Source organism: Drosophila serrata, unplaced genomic scaffold, assembly GCF_035046125.1.
Source record: "Drosophila serrata isolate PLE 108 unplaced genomic scaffold, ASM3504612v1 contig_165, whole genome shotgun sequence".
Classification (NCBI taxonomy): Eukaryota; Metazoa; Arthropoda; class Insecta; order Diptera; family Drosophilidae; genus Drosophila; species Drosophila serrata.
Genome location: NW_028257063.1, coordinates 2,191,992 through 2,211,195, shown reverse-complemented (window position 1 = coordinate 2,211,195; position 19,204 = coordinate 2,191,992). Strand labels below are relative to the sequence as shown.

At 38.9% G+C, this 19,204-nt stretch overlaps 2 protein-coding genes across 4 annotated transcripts in view; one reads left to right on the top strand and one right to left on the bottom strand.

Annotated features, from left to right (window-relative positions):
* The window catches only part of LOC110177817 (uncharacterized), a 67,536-nt gene that overhangs the window by 3,050 nt on the left and 45,282 nt on the right, over window positions 1-19,204 (top strand). The gene's annotated exons all lie outside the window — the stretch shown is intronic.
* LOC110177756 (transmembrane emp24 domain-containing protein 2) lies at window positions 1,459-10,682 on the bottom strand. The gene is made up of 2 exons (XM_020944619.2): window positions 1,686-10,682; window positions 1,459-1,602 (listed from the first exon to the last, which is right to left on the bottom strand). Exon 1 carries the CDS (start codon window positions 2,341-2,343, stop codon window positions 1,720-1,722), a length of 624 nt encoding a protein of 207 aa, XP_020800278.2. The 5' UTR covers window positions 2,344-10,682; the 3' UTR covers window positions 1,459-1,602; window positions 1,686-1,719.

The following is a 19,204-nucleotide window of genomic DNA, read 5'->3' as shown; positions in this document are numbered from 1 at the left end:
CTAGCACTGCCTGGCAAAGAGATGATGCCGATGCCGATGCCATTGCCAAGAGGCTGGTGGCAGTATTTTATTAACATTACATTGCTTTCAACTCGGCCTGACATAATAGAAAATTGAATTGCCACGCTGGATGGAGGAAATGGGGGAATGGAAATGGAAATGGAAGGGAGAACCCAAAGCCATCACAGTTCGTAAGGAGCCCAAGGCTAACCGCCGCCTTCAGCCCGAGATGGCTGTGCAAGTGATGCAATTAAGTGAACAGCTCTGAAGGATGCAAAACATAATTGAAGTCGGGAGTGGCATTGGGGTCGAGACCCTGGCATGCCTTGATAATGATGAGAGATGATGGGCCGTCGGAATGCTGAGCTTGGTTGAGTGGCTATTGCGGTGGTTGCATTGACAGCAGCATCCGCGAATGTGGCGGAAAAATCGAAATGAAAATGGAAATTAACGAGAGCAGAACCTTTCGAGGGGAAATGTTACTTTCTTCTCAGACTTCTAACCAACTGTCAGCGGCATTAATAAAGTATAGAAAAACTATGAAAAGAAGATATATTAACATATTCCCATGAAGCTGTGGATAGCTATAAATAAGTACAGAATATTTACATATCAACTGAGTCAAGTCAAGACACTTTTTATACATTTTTATACTAGATTTATGGATAAGCTGCTTGATTAAATTCACACAATAACAGCAGCTAGCATGAAAAGCAACTGAGGAAGTGGCTTTGGCGTGGACTTTGCTTGGCTTTTCCCTTCTTGTGACTTTTCTTTCCCCTCAATTTGTGGCATATTTCACGCTTCACAAACCATAAAACTTTCCATGGGTCGATGGGGGAGGGAGTGGTTCAAGTATCCATAAAGTTCACTTCACCTATATTGGATTAGCACTGGAAATTTATGATGGCCAATACAATACGGCGATATATGGGCATGAAGTCTGGACGGAAACTTATCATATTCATTCACAAGTTTCTAGCGATGGTTTTTTCTCTCTTTTTTTTTTTTTTTGCTGGTTCTTTTCCCTTTTGGGCAAAACAATGGGAAGAAAGTTTTTGCCTCTTATTTACGACAATGTCGCGTCAAGTTTTTTGCTGCCTTCCCACTATGGGTTTTTGTTTCTCCATGGTCTCTCTGTTTATATGTATTGCCCTATAAAGTAGCAAGTTTTTTTTGTTTTTGTTCCGTTGGCTGTTGCATAATAAAATGAAGCATGTTGTGTAGGGAAGCTCTCGAGACGCGGCATCTGGCAGCGCCAGAAGAATGAATAAAGGACACCCGACTTGCTACAATATTGCTCCCCAGCGTCAAATGAAAGCAAAAGTTGGGCGACGTAACCAGGAAGCAAGGAGAAACTGAGACTGAGACTTGGGATGCTGTGGTCCAAAGTATCCTAGCAGCCAATGGAGCAACGCGGAAATAAAGTTCACAAGACAAAAGGAAAAAATAAATATGCCAGCTCTGGAGGGGAAATCCATCTCTCTGATGGTTATTTTCCAAGAATTTTATTTCGATTTTACATCCTAGGGCTTTGCCTTCGCGTGGAAGTAGGTTTATATATGGAATATTTGATAAATGGTTTGCGATTTAATAGAATTTCTATGAAGAGAGAGAGTTGAGTAAAGGGATTTATAAATATAGAAACTCCATTAAAATCAGCTAAAGAATCTGAAAAAACATACTCTTCAAGCTGCTTTTTATTGGTAAAGGCAAGGCTTAAACCACTCGCCGGAACTCGAAGAAACGCTTTAGGTAGTACACCTCTAGAACCGTTGTTATAAGCAGCATCATGGGCCCAAAGACCATCCAGGCCAGAATGCGATCCTGGACACTGTCGGTGATGTCCAAGTGTCCCCGGTAACGGTAATGCATATATTCCTGCTCCACTCGCACCGCTCCCATTCTGGCCGAGAGCAGGTTAAGCGTCGTCTGCAACGCGGCCTGCTCCAGGACATCATCCGTTCGCTTGCTGGGATCTGCATAGTAGTCCAGGGGTTTCATCACATGGAACTGGAACATGACAATCTTGGGGGTCAGTGTGGAGATCTCATTGTCGAAGCACAACTTGTAGCGACCCTTCTTAATGGCCGTGAAGGTGAGGCTGCCGGTGGTCTCGCGGGCCTCGTGATGCATCAAGTCCCCGTCCGGTCCAGAGATCTCCACGCCCACATCCTTGAAGCCGCCCTCCATGACCTCAAAGGTAATGGTGACCATATCATTCACATTTGCCGAATCGTAGAAGCACTCGCTCTCGTGGGCATCCAAGGTAATGATGAAGCTCCAACCGGGCTCGAAAAGTGCCGTAGTAATAATAATTTTTATTATTATTAATAGAAGCATTTTGGATTTGGTTTTGAGTTTATTCAGGAGTGTATTTTACATGGAGAAAGCAAAGACATTATTCTCCCAGGCAGGTTGTTGAATAATTGAATACGTTTGCTAATTTACCCAGGCTTCGTTCGCTTCATTATCGAACTCGAAGTGAACTCAAACCACACCCAAACCCTCGGCAAACACCCGACAAATCAAATTAAGATGATAAAAGCAAATTGCAAATTGTCTGACAGAGGAAATGAGAGAGAGAGGCCGGCCCCCAGAGGGGCCACCAATGCATATTTGATGTTATCGATTCCTTGGGCCATCAATTGTCAAAATGTCATGCATTTTTAATGCCAACTGTGTGTCCCGCCCGAATCATCCCCACCACTTTCCTCCTTTTCAATTGCGATTTACAACACGCAGCACAGAAAATTTCCAATAAATTTTAATGAAAAATCCTGTAAATATTTCAATTGTTCTTTTCGCTGCACAAAAATTTATCTAATTATAATTATTTTGCGGCGCATAATTTGCACCAATTTTTGCTGAAGTGAGCAAAAATTGCATTATAATTTCCATGAAATTATTGTTTGCCTTTTGGTAAAATCAAAACTTTTGTTAATGTAATTCCGCTAATTGCTGCGTAATTTTGCTGCAAAAACAATGTCCTCAAGCGAGAGAACAGTTATTAAAAGCTCTTTTTCGCTTTTAATATTATTTTCCTTCTATTTTTTTTTTTGAAAATATTTATATAGTTTTATGTGGGTCATATTAAATGGCATAGAAATACTGCCATAATGGTTATGCTGAGCAAACATCACTAATTTTTGGCTCATTAAATTTAATAATATTTATGAGGGTAGAGTGAAAGAGGTTATTTGATTCTCTGATATTTAAATATAAATTTAGAACGTAGAGTAGGTTCTTTGATATTTAAATTAAAGAGTAGAGAGGGGAGAAACATAGGAAAGATTATTCAATATACTTAGACTACATAAATAAGTAATTTATGTTTTTGAAAAATGTATATAGAATATTTTGTATACTAAGCTATATTTAAAAATTTTTTTAGTAGTTTGGGGACCAAAGAAAAAGAGAGATTAATGTATATACCAGGATTAAAAACAAAGAAAATATAGAATCGAATTAATTTGTTTCTTAAAATATGTTCAATAAATGTCATAAATGACTTAAATCATCTACTTAAATATTCTAAATACATTTAAATAATCTTAAATACATTTAAACATTAGCAAAATTTACTTTGCATAAAACATTACAAGCGATTTCCTTGTAAGCCATAAATAAACAGTAAACAAAGTGATTTGGTCACAAAAAATATTATCGCCTCTTCAGCGAGTGGCCAAAACAAATTGATTTCATTGCGATAAAAATGTACTCCATTCCACAATTTGTTTGGGGACAAAGGATTTAGGATTCAGTATTCTATACTATATTCTATTCTATACCATTGTATTACCGCCCACAGTTTATGTCGCACCTTAAAACAATTTTACGAGTCGTCAATTCAACGGCACGAGACTCCTTCAACTCCACACGGACTCTCAACTATTTGCAAAATGTTTTCGCACCCTCGACTATCCTTTCCCTTATCCCTTTTCCCACAGATCCTATCTCTCAACCATCGAAACATTTTACAACTATTTGCTGTGTGCTCTCTGCTCTAGTTATACAACATTTTTTCAGCTCTATGCTCTTTGTCTGCGTTTGCTTTTCCCCTTTCCCTTTTCCCAGATTTTTTTGTTCTCTATGTTCGTACTTTTGAATATCCTTTATGATATTCAATTTCAAATTCTAATGCTTTAAGCGATTAAGTACACGCTTTACGCCACTTAACTTCATGTCGCTCGCTCGGCGCTGCCCTCCAGTTTTCGTCCCATTCCCACCGAATCACGCGGTATTTGCCGACTTCAGTTACTTTAGGCGCCGCCAGCACTTGATGCCTGCTTTCAGTGCTGCTGATCCGGCACTGAGAGAAAATTAGGGGAACCTTTTAGGTTTAAATTTGGAAAAATTCATAGAATTTTATCTGTAACTGTAAAAGTTAAGGGAACAAACAGAGACTGCTCCTGGTCCTTGCCAACGAACATATAAATAAATAAGAAAATCAAAGCAATATATTAAATATGATGCATTCACGTTTAACAATATTTTTAGACTCTCTATAATTTTAATAAAAGAACTAGAGAAAGACAGACCGTTTTACATCTTACACTTTAAATTGAAGATCATATATTTTCGATCTTAGATTTCTTGTATTAAAATATTTATTTTTCAGTGTGATCCTGGCGCTTTTCCATCCTTTTTTGTTACCCATTCCACAGGCCCGTGTCTACATGACATCGACGCTCTTAAGTGCCAGTTCGAGTTTGGCCCCGTCGCCCCGTTCCCGCCTTTCTACATACATATATCCCTTATTTTTTTACCGTGCCGTGCTCAAGGACTTTTTGCTGGATTTTTCATGTGCGTGCAGAGCAGCTTAGTAGCAGATGTGCGTATGTGTGTGTGGGGGCATAGGATGTCCCGATCAGGAATAAGATGAGGGGAGACAGAGAACTTGGCTACGGTTTCCATTTCCAACGCTTTTGGACTGACTTAAAGCGGCTTAAATTACGTATACGCCCCGTCGGTCGGTCAGCCAAAACGCCTGTGGGTAATAGCCACGTCGCTTCACGTCTCTCCTGTCTGAATTTTCTTTTACTCTGCGTTTCCTCCTTATTTTGCATTTTCTGCAACTATTTTTCTTTTTTTTTTTTTGTATACTGCCGTAGTTTTGGGCATCTACTCAATTATTATTATGCCGCTTTTTGAGGGGAGGAAACAAGAAATTGCCAGAGACTCACGTGTCTCTGGCTTTGATCTCCTTTTTGGCCAACTATTGCTGCTTTTTTCCTGCCTCTTTCCAGGATGTGTGTTGTGCGTGTGTGTCGTGTTCATCACTTTGCTTTTGTGGCCTGGCCGTTCGTGCGTGTTCTAATTTGTTTCTCATGCTGATTGAAACGGTCTGAGTTTCCATCCCCCTAACTTCTAGAGCCACCCTCGGCGCCTTAGTCCATTTTTAATGCTCTTTTAAAGGTGCGAAATGGTCTAATTTAAGGATTTTATTTCTGTCATTTTTGTGGCCCTGCATATTAGCTTTATTTTTTAAATGTCTGAACGTGTGGAAATTACCCAGAAATTGGGTCATGTCTGTGCTTAAATACAGCAATTATCATAAAGGAGGCTTTTAAGTGGCCATTTCTGGTTTGTTTAAGGAATGTCGTTTTGTTTTCTTAAAAAGCTCATGATAAAAGATTATATAACATATAAAGTAAAGCTTAATAAGCTAAACGAAGTGATAAAATAGGATTTTGAGTTATATTTTGAGTTAGTTTTGATAAAAATTAAGAAAAGGTAATTAATAATAGTAAAATAATTACTTAAGACAAAGTCCAAACCCACTAACAAAGCTTATAATCCCAATAATCTAAGATTTATTACCATTCCCCTTAATGAGGTCCAAACATATTTATGGCGACCCAATTTAACGCTAAATATTATGAGGGAAATACCATTTTCCGCCTTTATTGTAAACAGCTCAAATCTTTTTATTTGGCAAACAACTCAAACTCAAAGAAATCGAGGCACAAAAATAAAAAAAAAAGGAAAAGCAGAAAAGGAAAACAGTTGAACAAGCAAACCAATCGAACTGAACTGAACAGATAAAAGGGGGGACGCAGCGGCAGCATCCTTGCCATAAGCTGCACAGGAATCGTGCTAATCTCCACTTGAAAAACACTTGATGGCGGCGCGCGGGGCAAGGAAAATGGGAAATGTTGGTGGGGAAAAGCCATGAGAAATGAGCCGAAGGCTGGCTGTGAATGAGCTGTAAAAAGGCTCAAGTATTGACAATGCCTTTGGTCTTCAATGAGATATCCCTCAGCCCGACTATAGAGCTTCATGTGTGTGTGTCTCTGTGTGTGTGTAATGGGCTAATGGGCGTGGCAGAAGTGGGACATGACAACAAATTGGCAAATTTCTTGGGCTTTTTTCTTTTTTTTTTTTTTTTGTGTGCTTGCTTGGTAAGGATTTATTTCAATTGAAAGTGCCGCCATGAGCTGTCAACATGAATCCCTTTGCCAAAGGACCCCACCAGCAATAAGTCAGCTAACGAGCTTCAATGAGGCATGCCAAGTATTTCCGGTGCACACACACACACACACTGAGACACACACACACACGCTTACCCATAGAGACTTCTCAAGAGAGAATGGCATAAAATAGAGCCTAGCCTAGGCTGCATTTTCCCCATTTTCCTTTACATTTTAGTTATGTGTTGGCATGAAATTTACATTAGAATTTCCTTCTCCTTTCCTGCCACAATTTGCATGCAAAAACATAGCCGAAGAGAGAGAGAGAAAGAGAGATGCGAGACACCATTTTACATAATTTTCCACAATTTTCAGAGTCGCAATTTCAACAACAAATTAAATTGGCTGCCAAATGTTTCTGTTAATGTCTGCATTTTCCTATTTGCATTTGACATTGCTTGGTTAATTTAATGTTTGCATTCGCCTCTGGCAGATATATGTATGTGGGTTTTCCCGCTCTCTGTTGTAGCTTAAACTCGCTTGGCTAATTGGCATTGGCATCCACCAGTTAAACCCACTCAATTAGTCCAAGTTTTTGTTGGTTGCGGCACGGAGGGGAAGGCGGTGGTATTCACAAGTTTCTGAGGCTTGCGGCTTTGGCAGGGAAACCAAAAACGCTTTTTGACCCGCCCCCCTGATATCTTCAATCACTCAAAGGCAAAATCACACACATCCTGGGAATCTACAGAGCGGGAAAAGTTGGGTAAATACGTGGTAACATTTCTTTTGGGGCTTAAAAGTTTAATTTTCGATCATTAATGCCTTTTAATAATATTTTAAAATGCTTTATTAGCTGTAAAATGTTTCTTTCTATTAAAATAAGTAAATAATATCAATGTAAGGAGGTGTGCTATATAATTTCTACCCAAAATTCTTAAGCTTTCAACCCATAACAATCAGTATCTTTTTGTTTTACCATTTAAGAACTCTCTAAAATTGTTTTTGCTCCTTAAAAAAGAGTTCCTTTCGCAGTGTATCCTTGTATCCATTTGACATTTGCAATTTTGGCGTCACGCTTGGCGGACAGGCAAAAAGGTTCCTGTGGTTTTTGTGGCTGTCACTTGGCGACCAATTCGATGTCATTTGGCTATTGGACTTTGGACATTGGACACAGGACATTGGCATTCATATTGAACGGCTTTTGGCTTTGATTGAACTTAAATGAAGCTTGATGCGGTTAAATGGGAAGGAAATGGAAAGGACTCGGACTGTGGCTCTGATCCTGTTGCGTCTTGTATCAATTATGTAAAGTGCGTGCGTGGTCAAAGAAATAGTGAAAGCAGCTGGTCCTCCAATAATCCCTCAATAAATCTTAAAGCACTCGACATTATTTCGTACAGTAATTTTATGCCGTAAATCAAATGACAAACTCAAATTATAATCACTTTTGCAGCGCTTGGCATTCAATTAACAAATGTCGCCTGCCAGCAAATAACAATAACAAGGCGCAAAATTTAATTAAATATTCCGCAAAACAGCTAAAGGGAATGGAGGGGAATACCATACATATATGTAGATTGAATTAAGTTTTATTCTTCACGCCCTTTTTAACTGGGTTTGGGGACGTTGGGGATGTTGGTGTTAAAATGAAGGAGAGTCAAAATGTTTAGCACAAAATCGCAAACGTGTGTGTAGACACACTCGGGCACACACACTGAGAGACCGACACTTTTGCGGGAGCCACGAAAAATGTAATTTTCTCACATTACTTGCGCATACTTGGAAATGCCGGAGGCGAAAAACCGAAACCAAAAACCGAACAGAGAGCAACCAGCACCGAGCACCGAGCGCACCTCTTCTCCCTCTGAAACCCTTGCCTCCTGGCCACCGTAGCGTATGCGTGATATTGAAACAATGTGAAAATTGCGCATACGCACAGTTGTGCCACTTCGCACGCAAAAACCCCAAAAGCCCCAAAAACCGAAAAACCCAAACTCGAACCCGAACCCCTTAACCCAAGAGCAACAGCAACAGCAGCAGGACCCCCGAAAAATACTTTATTTGATAAGCAAGTCATTTGCATATGGCAAGTTGACATCCCCAGGATGCCATGGATTTCAAGAAGGGGGATGTGTCGTGAAATTAGAAACTTTTCAGGGAAATCAGAGTTGTGTCAAATATGTTTCCACTTGGCGAATGCCAAAATGAAAAGCAGAATCACTGACATTGAGCAGGTACAGTTCAGCATTAAAATGCGAGTTTGATAGCTCTTTAATAAGGTAGAATGATAAGACTTAAACAAAGAATGTATGAATATCATAAAAGTATCAAATATTTATCCCCTTTAAACTCTCACAACATTTCCTGAGCATTCTTATTTATGAAAGACTTTACCCCTTAGTCTAGAAATATTCATTGAACACAGATTCCCTTTAGTCCATTGCTTATCTATCAATATTTTATCGTTTAAGGCAGCTCACAGAATATATCTAAAATTCAATTAATCTCTCTTACTCTCTGGGCAAACGCATTTTTTACGACATTTGCTATGGATAAAACAAAAGCTCCGAATAAACTGATTCCTATCATAAAATACCCAAATGCTCTCTGGTCCCCCTTATATGTTCATATTTTTCCAAACAATTTCTCGAAAGATTCACTGTCAACACACAGGGACTCACACTCAAAGTCCTAAGCCCAACAAGGACGTACATCATCGGCCATTATATAGTTCCCAGTTAGCCGGGTCAGCTTAACCGGGTTAAGCCCCTCCCCTCTTTGGAACTCCTACTCACCCTTCCCTCTTGGCGGTGGTTGTAAGAGACAATATTTTTGCACAATTTCCATTTTATTATTGCACATAACCCAAAATGCCATTTATTTTTACAAGTGCTTGTTGAAGTTTTCCCCATTTCTCCATTTCTCTACACTTTGCCGGCAGTGGCAGCAGTTTTACGGCGACAAACGGAGTAAGAACAACAACAATTGCGATGCCAAACACAGAAATTTATGGTCATTTGGGGAATTTTACGCTTTTTCAGCTTTGGAGCGCCGCATTAAATGCTTACATGTTGATTTAACATCCTGGAGCATGCATTTCTTTTGCCTCCTTTCTCCTTTGGCTTGCCTCGCAACTTAAAATGCTACTTTGCATGCACTCGTCCTGGCCTCTGGCTTGGTCCTTCTGTTTTGTTTTAGCGCTCTCAGACTTCGTTTTCGGCGCTGCAAATCTTTGTTTATTTGCAGCTAAAATGCAAGGATTTATTGTAATTTTATACACAGGGTAAGGAGCCAAGGAGCAGGCACATGCCCTCCGGCCCGAAGCTCAACAAATTGTTGGAAATTATGGCTCAAAAGCCAGGCAACCAGGCAACCAGGCAAGGCGCTTTCATAAACATATGGTCGCTACGACCAGATTTGTTTAAACTTTGTCCATAAACTGAGGCAACTTATTTGAAAGGAACAAATGCGAAGGAGACGCTTTAAAGTTTTTCCCAAGCGCCCACTTCATTTACAAAGGCTTCCCGAAAAAGAAGTGGTTATTGTTATGCAGATTTCCGGCAAGTTTCAATTAAGAAAGGAATGAAAGGAATTTCGTAAGAGAGGTTTAACTTTAACTAGTAATTACTGCAGAGTTGTTTGCTTATACTTTTAATGAGTGCAAATATAAATCTTTATGAAAAAGTAAGAAATATTTACAAGATTTAATTACCAATAGAATCCTTACTTCACTCATTACATTAATAGTTTGTTTTCCCTTTAAAAATGTATTCATCGAAAATTCTTTAGGGTGAATTCCAAAATTAGGCCCACATGTTACTTAGTTTGAATCATTTGCTAGGCAGCTTCCATTAGGATTTGCTCTACACAAAAACCACTCTCAGCTCGAGGCTTCACTGAGTCCTTTGTTCTGTTCGACATTTGTTGTTTCCCGGCCCCAGCCTCCAGGCAATTCATCTTCATTGGAGGGCCACAAATCAAAGTTCTCGCAGAAATGGCTTACACTGTACTATGGCCAAAACAGTGCTCGAGGGGAGAAAGGAGGGAGGAAGCTGCAGAGCAACGGAGATTTCAAGAGGAAATTGCGCTTTTACCACTCGCACTTTTACTTGGCTGCGTATTTGAATGTTGATTTTTTGAAAGGAATTTCTGCACTCAAAAGAAAATGCCAATGCGCCATATGATGTGTGTGTGTGTGCATGTGAATGCATACACAGAGCGAAATATTTATGGCTTTTGGGGTAATTATAATTGAATAAATATTTAAAAGAGATATGAGATTTAAGCCATAATCTGGATTATCTATGAACATTAGGTAGGTATGATCAGCAAGTAACTATGATCAGTAAACAATTATGATCAGTAATTAACTATAATCAGTAAGTATCTATGATCAGTAAGTATTAATAAACATTAAGTAACTATGACCAGTAAGTATCTATTACCAGTAAGTAACTCTGATCAGTAAGTATCTATTACCTGTAAGTATGTATGATCAGTTACTAACTTTGAACACTAATAAACAATGACTTGCAACTTTTGTAACACAACACATATCTGAGACCTGGCCGGCAGCAGTCACTTCGTTCCGGGGATGTTTTAACCAGTTGGGAATCATATGATATGATGATAAGCTATGAAAAGTAATTAACTCTGAACAGTAAGTATCTTTGGCCAGTAATTACCTATGACCAGTAAGTACCTATGATCAGTAAGTATCAATGAACATTTAGTTACTCTGAACAGTAAGTATCTATGACCAGTAAGCAACAATAATCAGTAAGTATCTATTACCAGTAAGTATGTATGATCAGTTACTAACTTTGAACACTAATAAACAATGACTTGCAACTTTTGTAACACAACACATATCTAAGACCTGGGAGGCAGCAGTCACTTCGTTCCGGGGATGGTTGAACCAGTTGGGAATCATATGATATGATGATAAGCTATGAAAAGTAAGTAACTCTGAACAGTGAGTATCTATGACCAGTAATTAACTATGACCAGTAAGTACCTATGATCAGTAAGTATCAATGAACATTTAGCAACACTGAACAGTAAGTATCTATGACCAGCAAGTAACAATAATCAGTAAGTATCTATTACCAGTAAGTATGTATGATAAGTTACTAACTTCGAACACAAATAAACAATGACTTGCAACTTTTGTAACACAACACATATCTGAGACCTGGCCGGAAGAAGTCACTTCGTTCCGGGGATGTTAGAACATTTTGGGAATCATAAGTACAGATGTGCGAGATTTGTTTTGGAACGAATATAAGAGCAAGCTATGAAACTATGGAGTTATTCTTGTATATAATTTTACTAGTATATAAGTCGAAACATTGTGAATCGGTGGACTATATATATAAATATATATAGCTGCCATAGGAACGATAGAAAAATTTTAAGAAAAAAAATTAAAACTTTTCCAGTTTTCAACAGATTTTCATCCAATTTATATATATATATATATATATATATGTGTATATCCATTATATATTAATCTAGACACATTATATTGATTCTAAATTATGATTTAAAAATGTTGCAATTTCGTTAGGGAGCTAGTAATAATTTCTTGCAGTATTTGCATTGCCAAATGGCAAAGTGAGCGTGCAACGAGAACCGCATCTCATCTCCCCATATGTGTGTGTGTGTGGGCCAAAGTTTGTTGTGTTTAGTTGCGCGTATTGCAGCCATTTTTTGTGGTTAAAAAGCGAACACTCCCCGTAGAGAGAGAGAGAAAGGGAAGCAATCGGTCGGTCAGAGGGCAGAGGCAAAAAAGGGAGAGACAAATACAAATGGGAAAGTGTATTGGTAGGGAAAATGGTAAATGGAAATGGGGGGAGGGGAGGGGTTCGGGAAAACCCACATACACATATATACAAACATATATGTATGTGCATTTCGAGTGCCCTTCGGCGGTCAAAGTAAAAAGCATTGGGCTCTCGCTTTGCTTTACTTTTTCTATGCTTTTTAGCCCTTTGCTGCGATTTGTTTTTTAAATATTCACACGGGTGTGTGTACGTGTGTGTGAGTGTGTGTGTTCAGGTCTGTGATATGTCAAAGTAAAAGTTTGTTGCGCTCCTTCGGGCGCCACACTGTAATCTGTGTCCGCTGTTCGCGTTTTTCCCCATTTTCACAGCGCTTCCAGCCAAAAAGCCCAACCTACCGCCCACACACATGAATATATAAATATTTGCATACATTACTCTGTATATTTGTCCCAAAAGTGCGCTGATTTTTTACTCTCTTTTGTTTTTTGGTTAACAAAAAATTAAAAGCGGAGACTGAGGGGCAATCTCGTATATTTTTGATGAGCCTCTGGGGAGCCAGTAAGTCCATGCGATATGCAAGGCTCTTTTCCTGCTTTTTCTTTTTTTTTCCCAACCACTATTTAGTTTTGTTTTTATGTTGGTTTTTGGGGTTGGTTTCAGTTTAAAACTCATACTGGGAGTGTGGCTAAAAAATTAAACAAGTGAGTTACATGTTTATTGCATTATTCAGACACCAGTTTTATAGCCTTGAGTTATTGAAACCTCTATAAATACCCAATAATCTTTGAGTAAAACCCAATTTAAAACCCAAGCAAACTCCCATTAAAAAGATAACCTCCTCTTTATGGCCTCAAATTTTTATCACTTTACCCCCAAAAAAAAAGAACCTTGAAGCTCTTGTACCTGCATCTGCACGCAAGATCTCCACTAATAATCCACAAAATTTCCACCTGCTAAAACTGGGACTAAAAACTATCAAGATAATTTGCTAAATTGTGCGGCTGCCACAGGCAACTCGAAAAACTCATGCACTAACGAAACGAAATTCCAGCTTATTTTCAGGGGCCAGCACCTGCAGCACCTGGTTATATGGGAAAACTTTAAGCAAATTATGACGTTTATTAAAAAAGCTTTAAACACGTTTGCTTCAAACTCTGTGAAGAGCACGTTTCAGGCCCGAAATGCTAAACTTTAATGGCTCACACACACACACTAGCTGGGAGACAGACAAAAGTTTTCTTTTCCGAAAGAAAAACTTGAAGTAATTTGCACAGTAATTGGGTATTAACCTAGCCCACAACGAGTGGGGGAGCCTGGACTGTGGACTCTGGAATAAATGGACATAGTTTAAGGCACGTTCTTCGCCCCAGTTCGTTTAAGTGCCGAGAACATTGCTCATACGCCACGTGAGACGAGTCTGCGGTCAGTTTGATGGATTTCCCTGACCGCTGGGCTTTTCCGGCTTCTCTTTCTTTTATATATATTTAAAGTAGAGTTGAATTTCTGAGTGAAAATATATTTCAGTAAATTTATTTCCTTATTTTTTGTGTTGTAATTATAGAGTCTATACTTTATTTTCTTTTAATGCAATATGTTGGTTAAGTGCTGCGGCACATTGCTCATACGGCACGTGAGACGAGTCTGCGGTCAGTTTGATGGATTTCCTGGGGGTCCTGGCCAGATCCGCAATCAGTTCTTTATTCAAAACTCAACCCCTTTGCCTGGGTTATCCATTTTCCGTTCTGTTTCAATTCCGAGAGGGGGCCTTTATTTGATATTAAATATTAATAAAATGGCCTCAATGTGGTCCAACAGAGGCGTACCCCCTAAAAGGGGGTACAAAACAACTGAACGTGTTTACCTTGTACCTTTTAATTTTGCTGTAACTACGCCCCTGTGTGCGTGTGTGTGTCTGTGTTTCTGTAAAGTTTGCATTTTATCCTTAAACACATACCAACACGGCGGGGCGTCCTGCATGTGTTTCGTTTATAAATTTATATAGATGTTGGCGGCTGCTGCTGCTGCTATTTGCTCCGCAAATTTTGCTATCCATTTTTACCTCCCAGGTACATCGTCCTGCCCCCCTCCCCCTGTTCCACCTCCTCCAACCCTCTGTCAATGTTGTTTATTTGCTCAACTGACGCATTGCTGTTGCGCCTGTACCTGTGCTTTTACTGCAACAGAAATTGCAATTGGAGCACGCGATGTGGCGAATCTTCTTGGAGGCTACTTTGCATGTGTTGTGGCAATTTTACAGGCTCACAGGCGCCCTGCAAAAAGGATTTATCCCTCAAATTTACGTTTGTTTTATGCTTTTCCCCAAGAGTTGTTTAACTTGATTTTGGTCTGGGGGAAAAGGAAGTGTGATAAGTTGTGTGCATTATAGATTCTATTTCTTGAAGTTCTACCTGCTATATGTGGGAAACTAGGTAGAGTCTTTAAATGTAGCAGAAATTCTCTCTATAGCAAAGTAAATAATTATTATATAAAATTGTTTTGAAACAAGCTGTGCTTGTTTGTGCATTGTTGCTTTGTGCTATGCTTTGCTCTGGCTTTGTTTTATGTATTTTTCCTACACACACACACACACGCGCACATGTCCTTTGGGCCATATTTTCATAGAATTTCAACCCCTGTTTGTATGTAAAGTTGGCCATATTAAGCAGCTGTTGGCAGCTGTGTTGGCTGTATTCGCCCAGCACTGATAATCACATTTCGCGAAAAGGGGAACCCCTTGCCCATCTCCCTGTCTGGCACATGTGGAAATTAAGTTAATGTTTGCTTATGAATAAGCAAATAAGCGTCTGCAGTTGCCTGGTTTTTTTTTCCTTCTTTCCAGTATGCTATGGCCGTGATGGACTCTCGCTGACGTTTACATTTTTGAAATGGCCAACACGTGTTCCACCCCCAGCCTCAGCCTTTATACAATCCTTTTTCTACCCTCTGGGTGGAAACGAGGTCCTTCAGGCTTCATTTCAATTTGCTTGCATTTCAATGCAAAAACTTTTTCAATTTCGGCCTTCTCTCTCACGCGCTCACGTTTCATGGGATTGTGTGCAAAATACTTTGTGCTCTTTCTCACTCTCAAGTGTAGTGTGAGTGTGTGTGTGTGTGTGCTGGCATAATTAGCATTCTCCGTGCATTAATATTAATTAGTTAGTTATGCTGCGTATCCGGATCAGTACTGGTTTCAGGGATGGTCAAATAATGCTAGTTACTATATATGGTATATATACTTATGTTAATAAAGGAGTTTTAGCTCCCTCAGTTGGAGTTATTTAATTGTTTGTCTATCTGTGTCTGTGTTTCTGTACAGATCTCTTGCTCTCTCTGCTTATCTCTGGAGATATATGTTGCTCTCTCACTTTCTCTGTTCTCTTTACCTAGGGGACTATAAATAGAGGCACTGCTGCCGCTCTGCCCTCAGTCTGTGCGCGACCTCCGCGCTGTTAACATCTCCAGTGATAGTGGGAGTGATAGTGATTGCCCTTTAAGCCCAATTAATTTCCTTATTATAATTTCTTATAATTTTAGTCATGTTTTTTGTTCTCCTTGAAAACTGCACTATTTATTTGCAACTAATTATACATTTACATACCCCATAAAGCTTCTCTAAATCTGCTCTTCAACTATTTTCTTCCAGCCCTAATAATTAATTTTGATTTATTGAACTATATTATGGTTGCCTCTGACTAAACCTTTGCTTTTGGTAATACAACACTTCCCTTTTGACTTTCGAAAACTCTCCAAGAACCCCACCCGAAACCATATTTTCCCCTCTCACACACAAAAACCCATAGAGAGAGACCCAATTTAATGCCCATGTGCAAATCCGGTAGTCTAAAGATAGCAAACTGCAGTCGGCAAAGTGCAGAAGGTCATTAAGCTTCACTCTGGCCCCACCTGGCCAAAAAGTCTGAGAGGGCAAAACTTGGCCCCAACAAAACTTAAAGCAACCAAAGCCGCTTAGAGACGACGACGGGCTTCCGGTGACTGGGAAAGTTCTAGTAAAGAACTCGGTCAAAAAAATTTCTCATGGTGATACAATGGCAAACAAATAGAAATGTGAATGTAAATTTTATGGGTCCGCAAATAAAATCATTTGCTGCGACAATTTTGCACAAATGAGAGACGGCGATGGGAAGGCATTTAAATAAATAACAAGAAAAAGTATAAATAATAATGGCAAAGTGGCAAGCAAACAAAGGGACAGACAGGCAGACAGACAGGACAAACAGGAGACACAAATAAATGGACAAACAAACTGAACCAACAAGGTGCCGGGCTCACGCTGCGTATGAGTGATATGCCTTGGGGGGAAGCATCTGATTTCAGAGCTTTGGGTTTGGGTTTTTGGGCCTGGGTTTTTGGTATCCGGAATACGGAATCGAAGCGAAGCGAAACTGGCAGCTTGCTTTTAATTTATGCCATTGTGTTGGCCGAATTGAATCCAGGCCAATCAAGTGCAATTTATATAGACATTTGCCAATGAAACCGTTTCACAGTTACAGTTGCCAGTTGTCAATTTATTATTTACACGCAGATTCGAATGGTTTAAATGGATGATAAGGAGGCAGCGAGGGTTGTTTAAGTAAAACTGATCAAGTATCCAAAGATTTTAAGCTCGAATTGTGATCCTTATAAAATTAGCACCAAATTTAAGCAAAGAAACTTCTATACTTAAGTGTTTCTTTAGCCTCTTAAAAACCTTAAATTACTACCACAACTAATTGAACTCTCCTCTCTCTTCTGTCCATAAAGCACTTCATAAAGTAAAAATTGTTCAACTTAAATTCCATTAAAAAGAATGTTGCTTAATTGCTTTTTGTTCACATGTCAATTTGCCATGTTATTCAGTGAAATAACTCTCCACTCCTTATCGAGGGAGGTCCTTCTTTTACCATTCTCTCATCCTTTCACGTTTCTGTGTTTGTGTCCTGTGTGTCCTTCTAACTGTCTGCTTTTAATGCATTCCGACATGAAGCTGCCAAACAAATATGCAAATTCTGGCAAACATCTGCAATGCCTTTGATGCCTTGCTGCTGCTGCCGGTGCCACTCCTGTCGATGAACATTCAATGGCAATGGCATGGCATATTGTACCAACAGACAGAGGCTAATGGCAACTTTGTCTGTTTTTACTTTGGAACGTGTAAAAGGATTGGCAGGCACTGAGAAAAAATATAGCTAAAGGCAAAAGAAGTGCAGGAACATTGTTGCTCCAATGATTTATAGATGTATGTATAGATGTAAATAAATCCATTATCTATTATATTCCCGCTTTCTTTAATGATTTTCCTTGGGTATCTTTTGGTTTTGTACTTAAAACCTTTAAGAAAAATCCTATTAAAGTGTATAGAAGCCTCTCCTTCACATTTCTCTCTGTGGAAAGCAAATATGAGATGCCAAAAACCCGGAGCAGCTAGAGTAGCAACAATATCTAATCAAGTCGCCATGTCTGAATGGCTAGTGGCATCTGCCACGCCGTCCTCCTCCTTCTGCATCGATTGCCGTTACTCCTGCGAGGGCAACTCGTATTGTTTGCATTGACATTTGGCCAACACAGAAGGGAGCCAGCCATTGGCACGTTGCCTTTGCATTCGAATTAACAGTTATTTTTGGCACCCTTTGCTGTTCCTCTAGCTCTACCTTCCTCCCCCTTTTTACCTAAGATTTTTGGACAAAAGGTGTGCCCCCGCTGGCTGTTTCTCTGGGCCGAGGCTAATCTCAGCTCATTGCAATTTGGCCAGGAATTTTCGATGCTGATTGCAATTGGCCAGGATTTTGAATTGGAACTGTGGTGATTATTCTTTGTATCAGGAAAAACATGGGTAACACTGTGATGATTTGGTAACCTATGGTACATAATAAATATTCAATCGAATCTACATAAAATAGTCACATATATTTTCTATTAAATTATTATTATTTTCTATTGAAACAAACAAGAAATGAAATTCGAAGTATATATACACTTGCAGTTTGTAATTGAATTATAGAATCAAATCCAAAATCTATTAAATTATTTGGCTTTCTTTAATCAATATTTATTAAGATTTTTATATGACTATTTTTCCGACAAATCAAAGTTTAAAAAAATCTTAACTCAGCCAAAAAAGCATTAATTTTAATTCGGAAAGCTGTCCCATGTTAGATTTTATTTGGTTAACAAATCTACATTTTCTATTTAAAATTAAAAAAAAATAAAATTTTGTCACTTATTTTTTTTAATTTTAACCCGTTATAAAATTTCAAAAATTTTGAAAAAATAGATTTTGACCGGACATAGCTGGATCGACTCGTCTGATCATGCTGATCAAGAATATATATGAATTATAGGGTCGGAAATGACTCCTTCACAGCGGAAGAAGGTTTTGACTAAAATTAAAATACCCTGAAAGAGTATAAAAATAAAAATTTATGGTTGCTTCTACTAAACTGACCAAAACCGAATACCTTGCAAAACCACAAAAACAATATCGACTAGCAGACTTATAGCAAAATTGTCTTTTAAAATATTTTGAAAAGAAAATCTTTCTTTTAGGCAAACGAAAACAGAAAATGTATTTCACAAGCTTAAAATACTTAACATTCCAAAACAGATCAGACATATAAATTGGGGGCCAAAAACATTCATATCGAATACGGAAATCAAATAGAAACACTGAGCGGATAAGATGGAGAAGTGGTTTCAACAAAATTTTAATTAACAAACCAATTAGTTTTATGTTATTTCGAATAAAAAGGGAAAAAGAGGGGAAAGAATGGGAGCCAAGGCAAGGCAGGGCAAAATCAACTCGTTGGCAAAGTTGTAAAAACAAGACGGCAAAGGAAAACAAAGGCAAACAAACAGCATTGACCCAAATCAACTTGAAAAGGGCCGAGCTGAGCATGTAAAAAGCAAATACGTAACGAAGGCATAGATACAGATGCGGATTCAGATCCAGATACAGATACAGATACAGCTACAGCTACAGGAGGCGGGAGAACTCGAGAGAAGTTCAAA

What these genes read in the sequence shown, in the direction of transcription:
- LOC110177756 (XM_020944619.2), bottom strand. Translation starts at nt 2,343, where the DNA reads ATGCTTCTATTAATAATAATAAAAATTATTATTACTACGGCACTTTTC.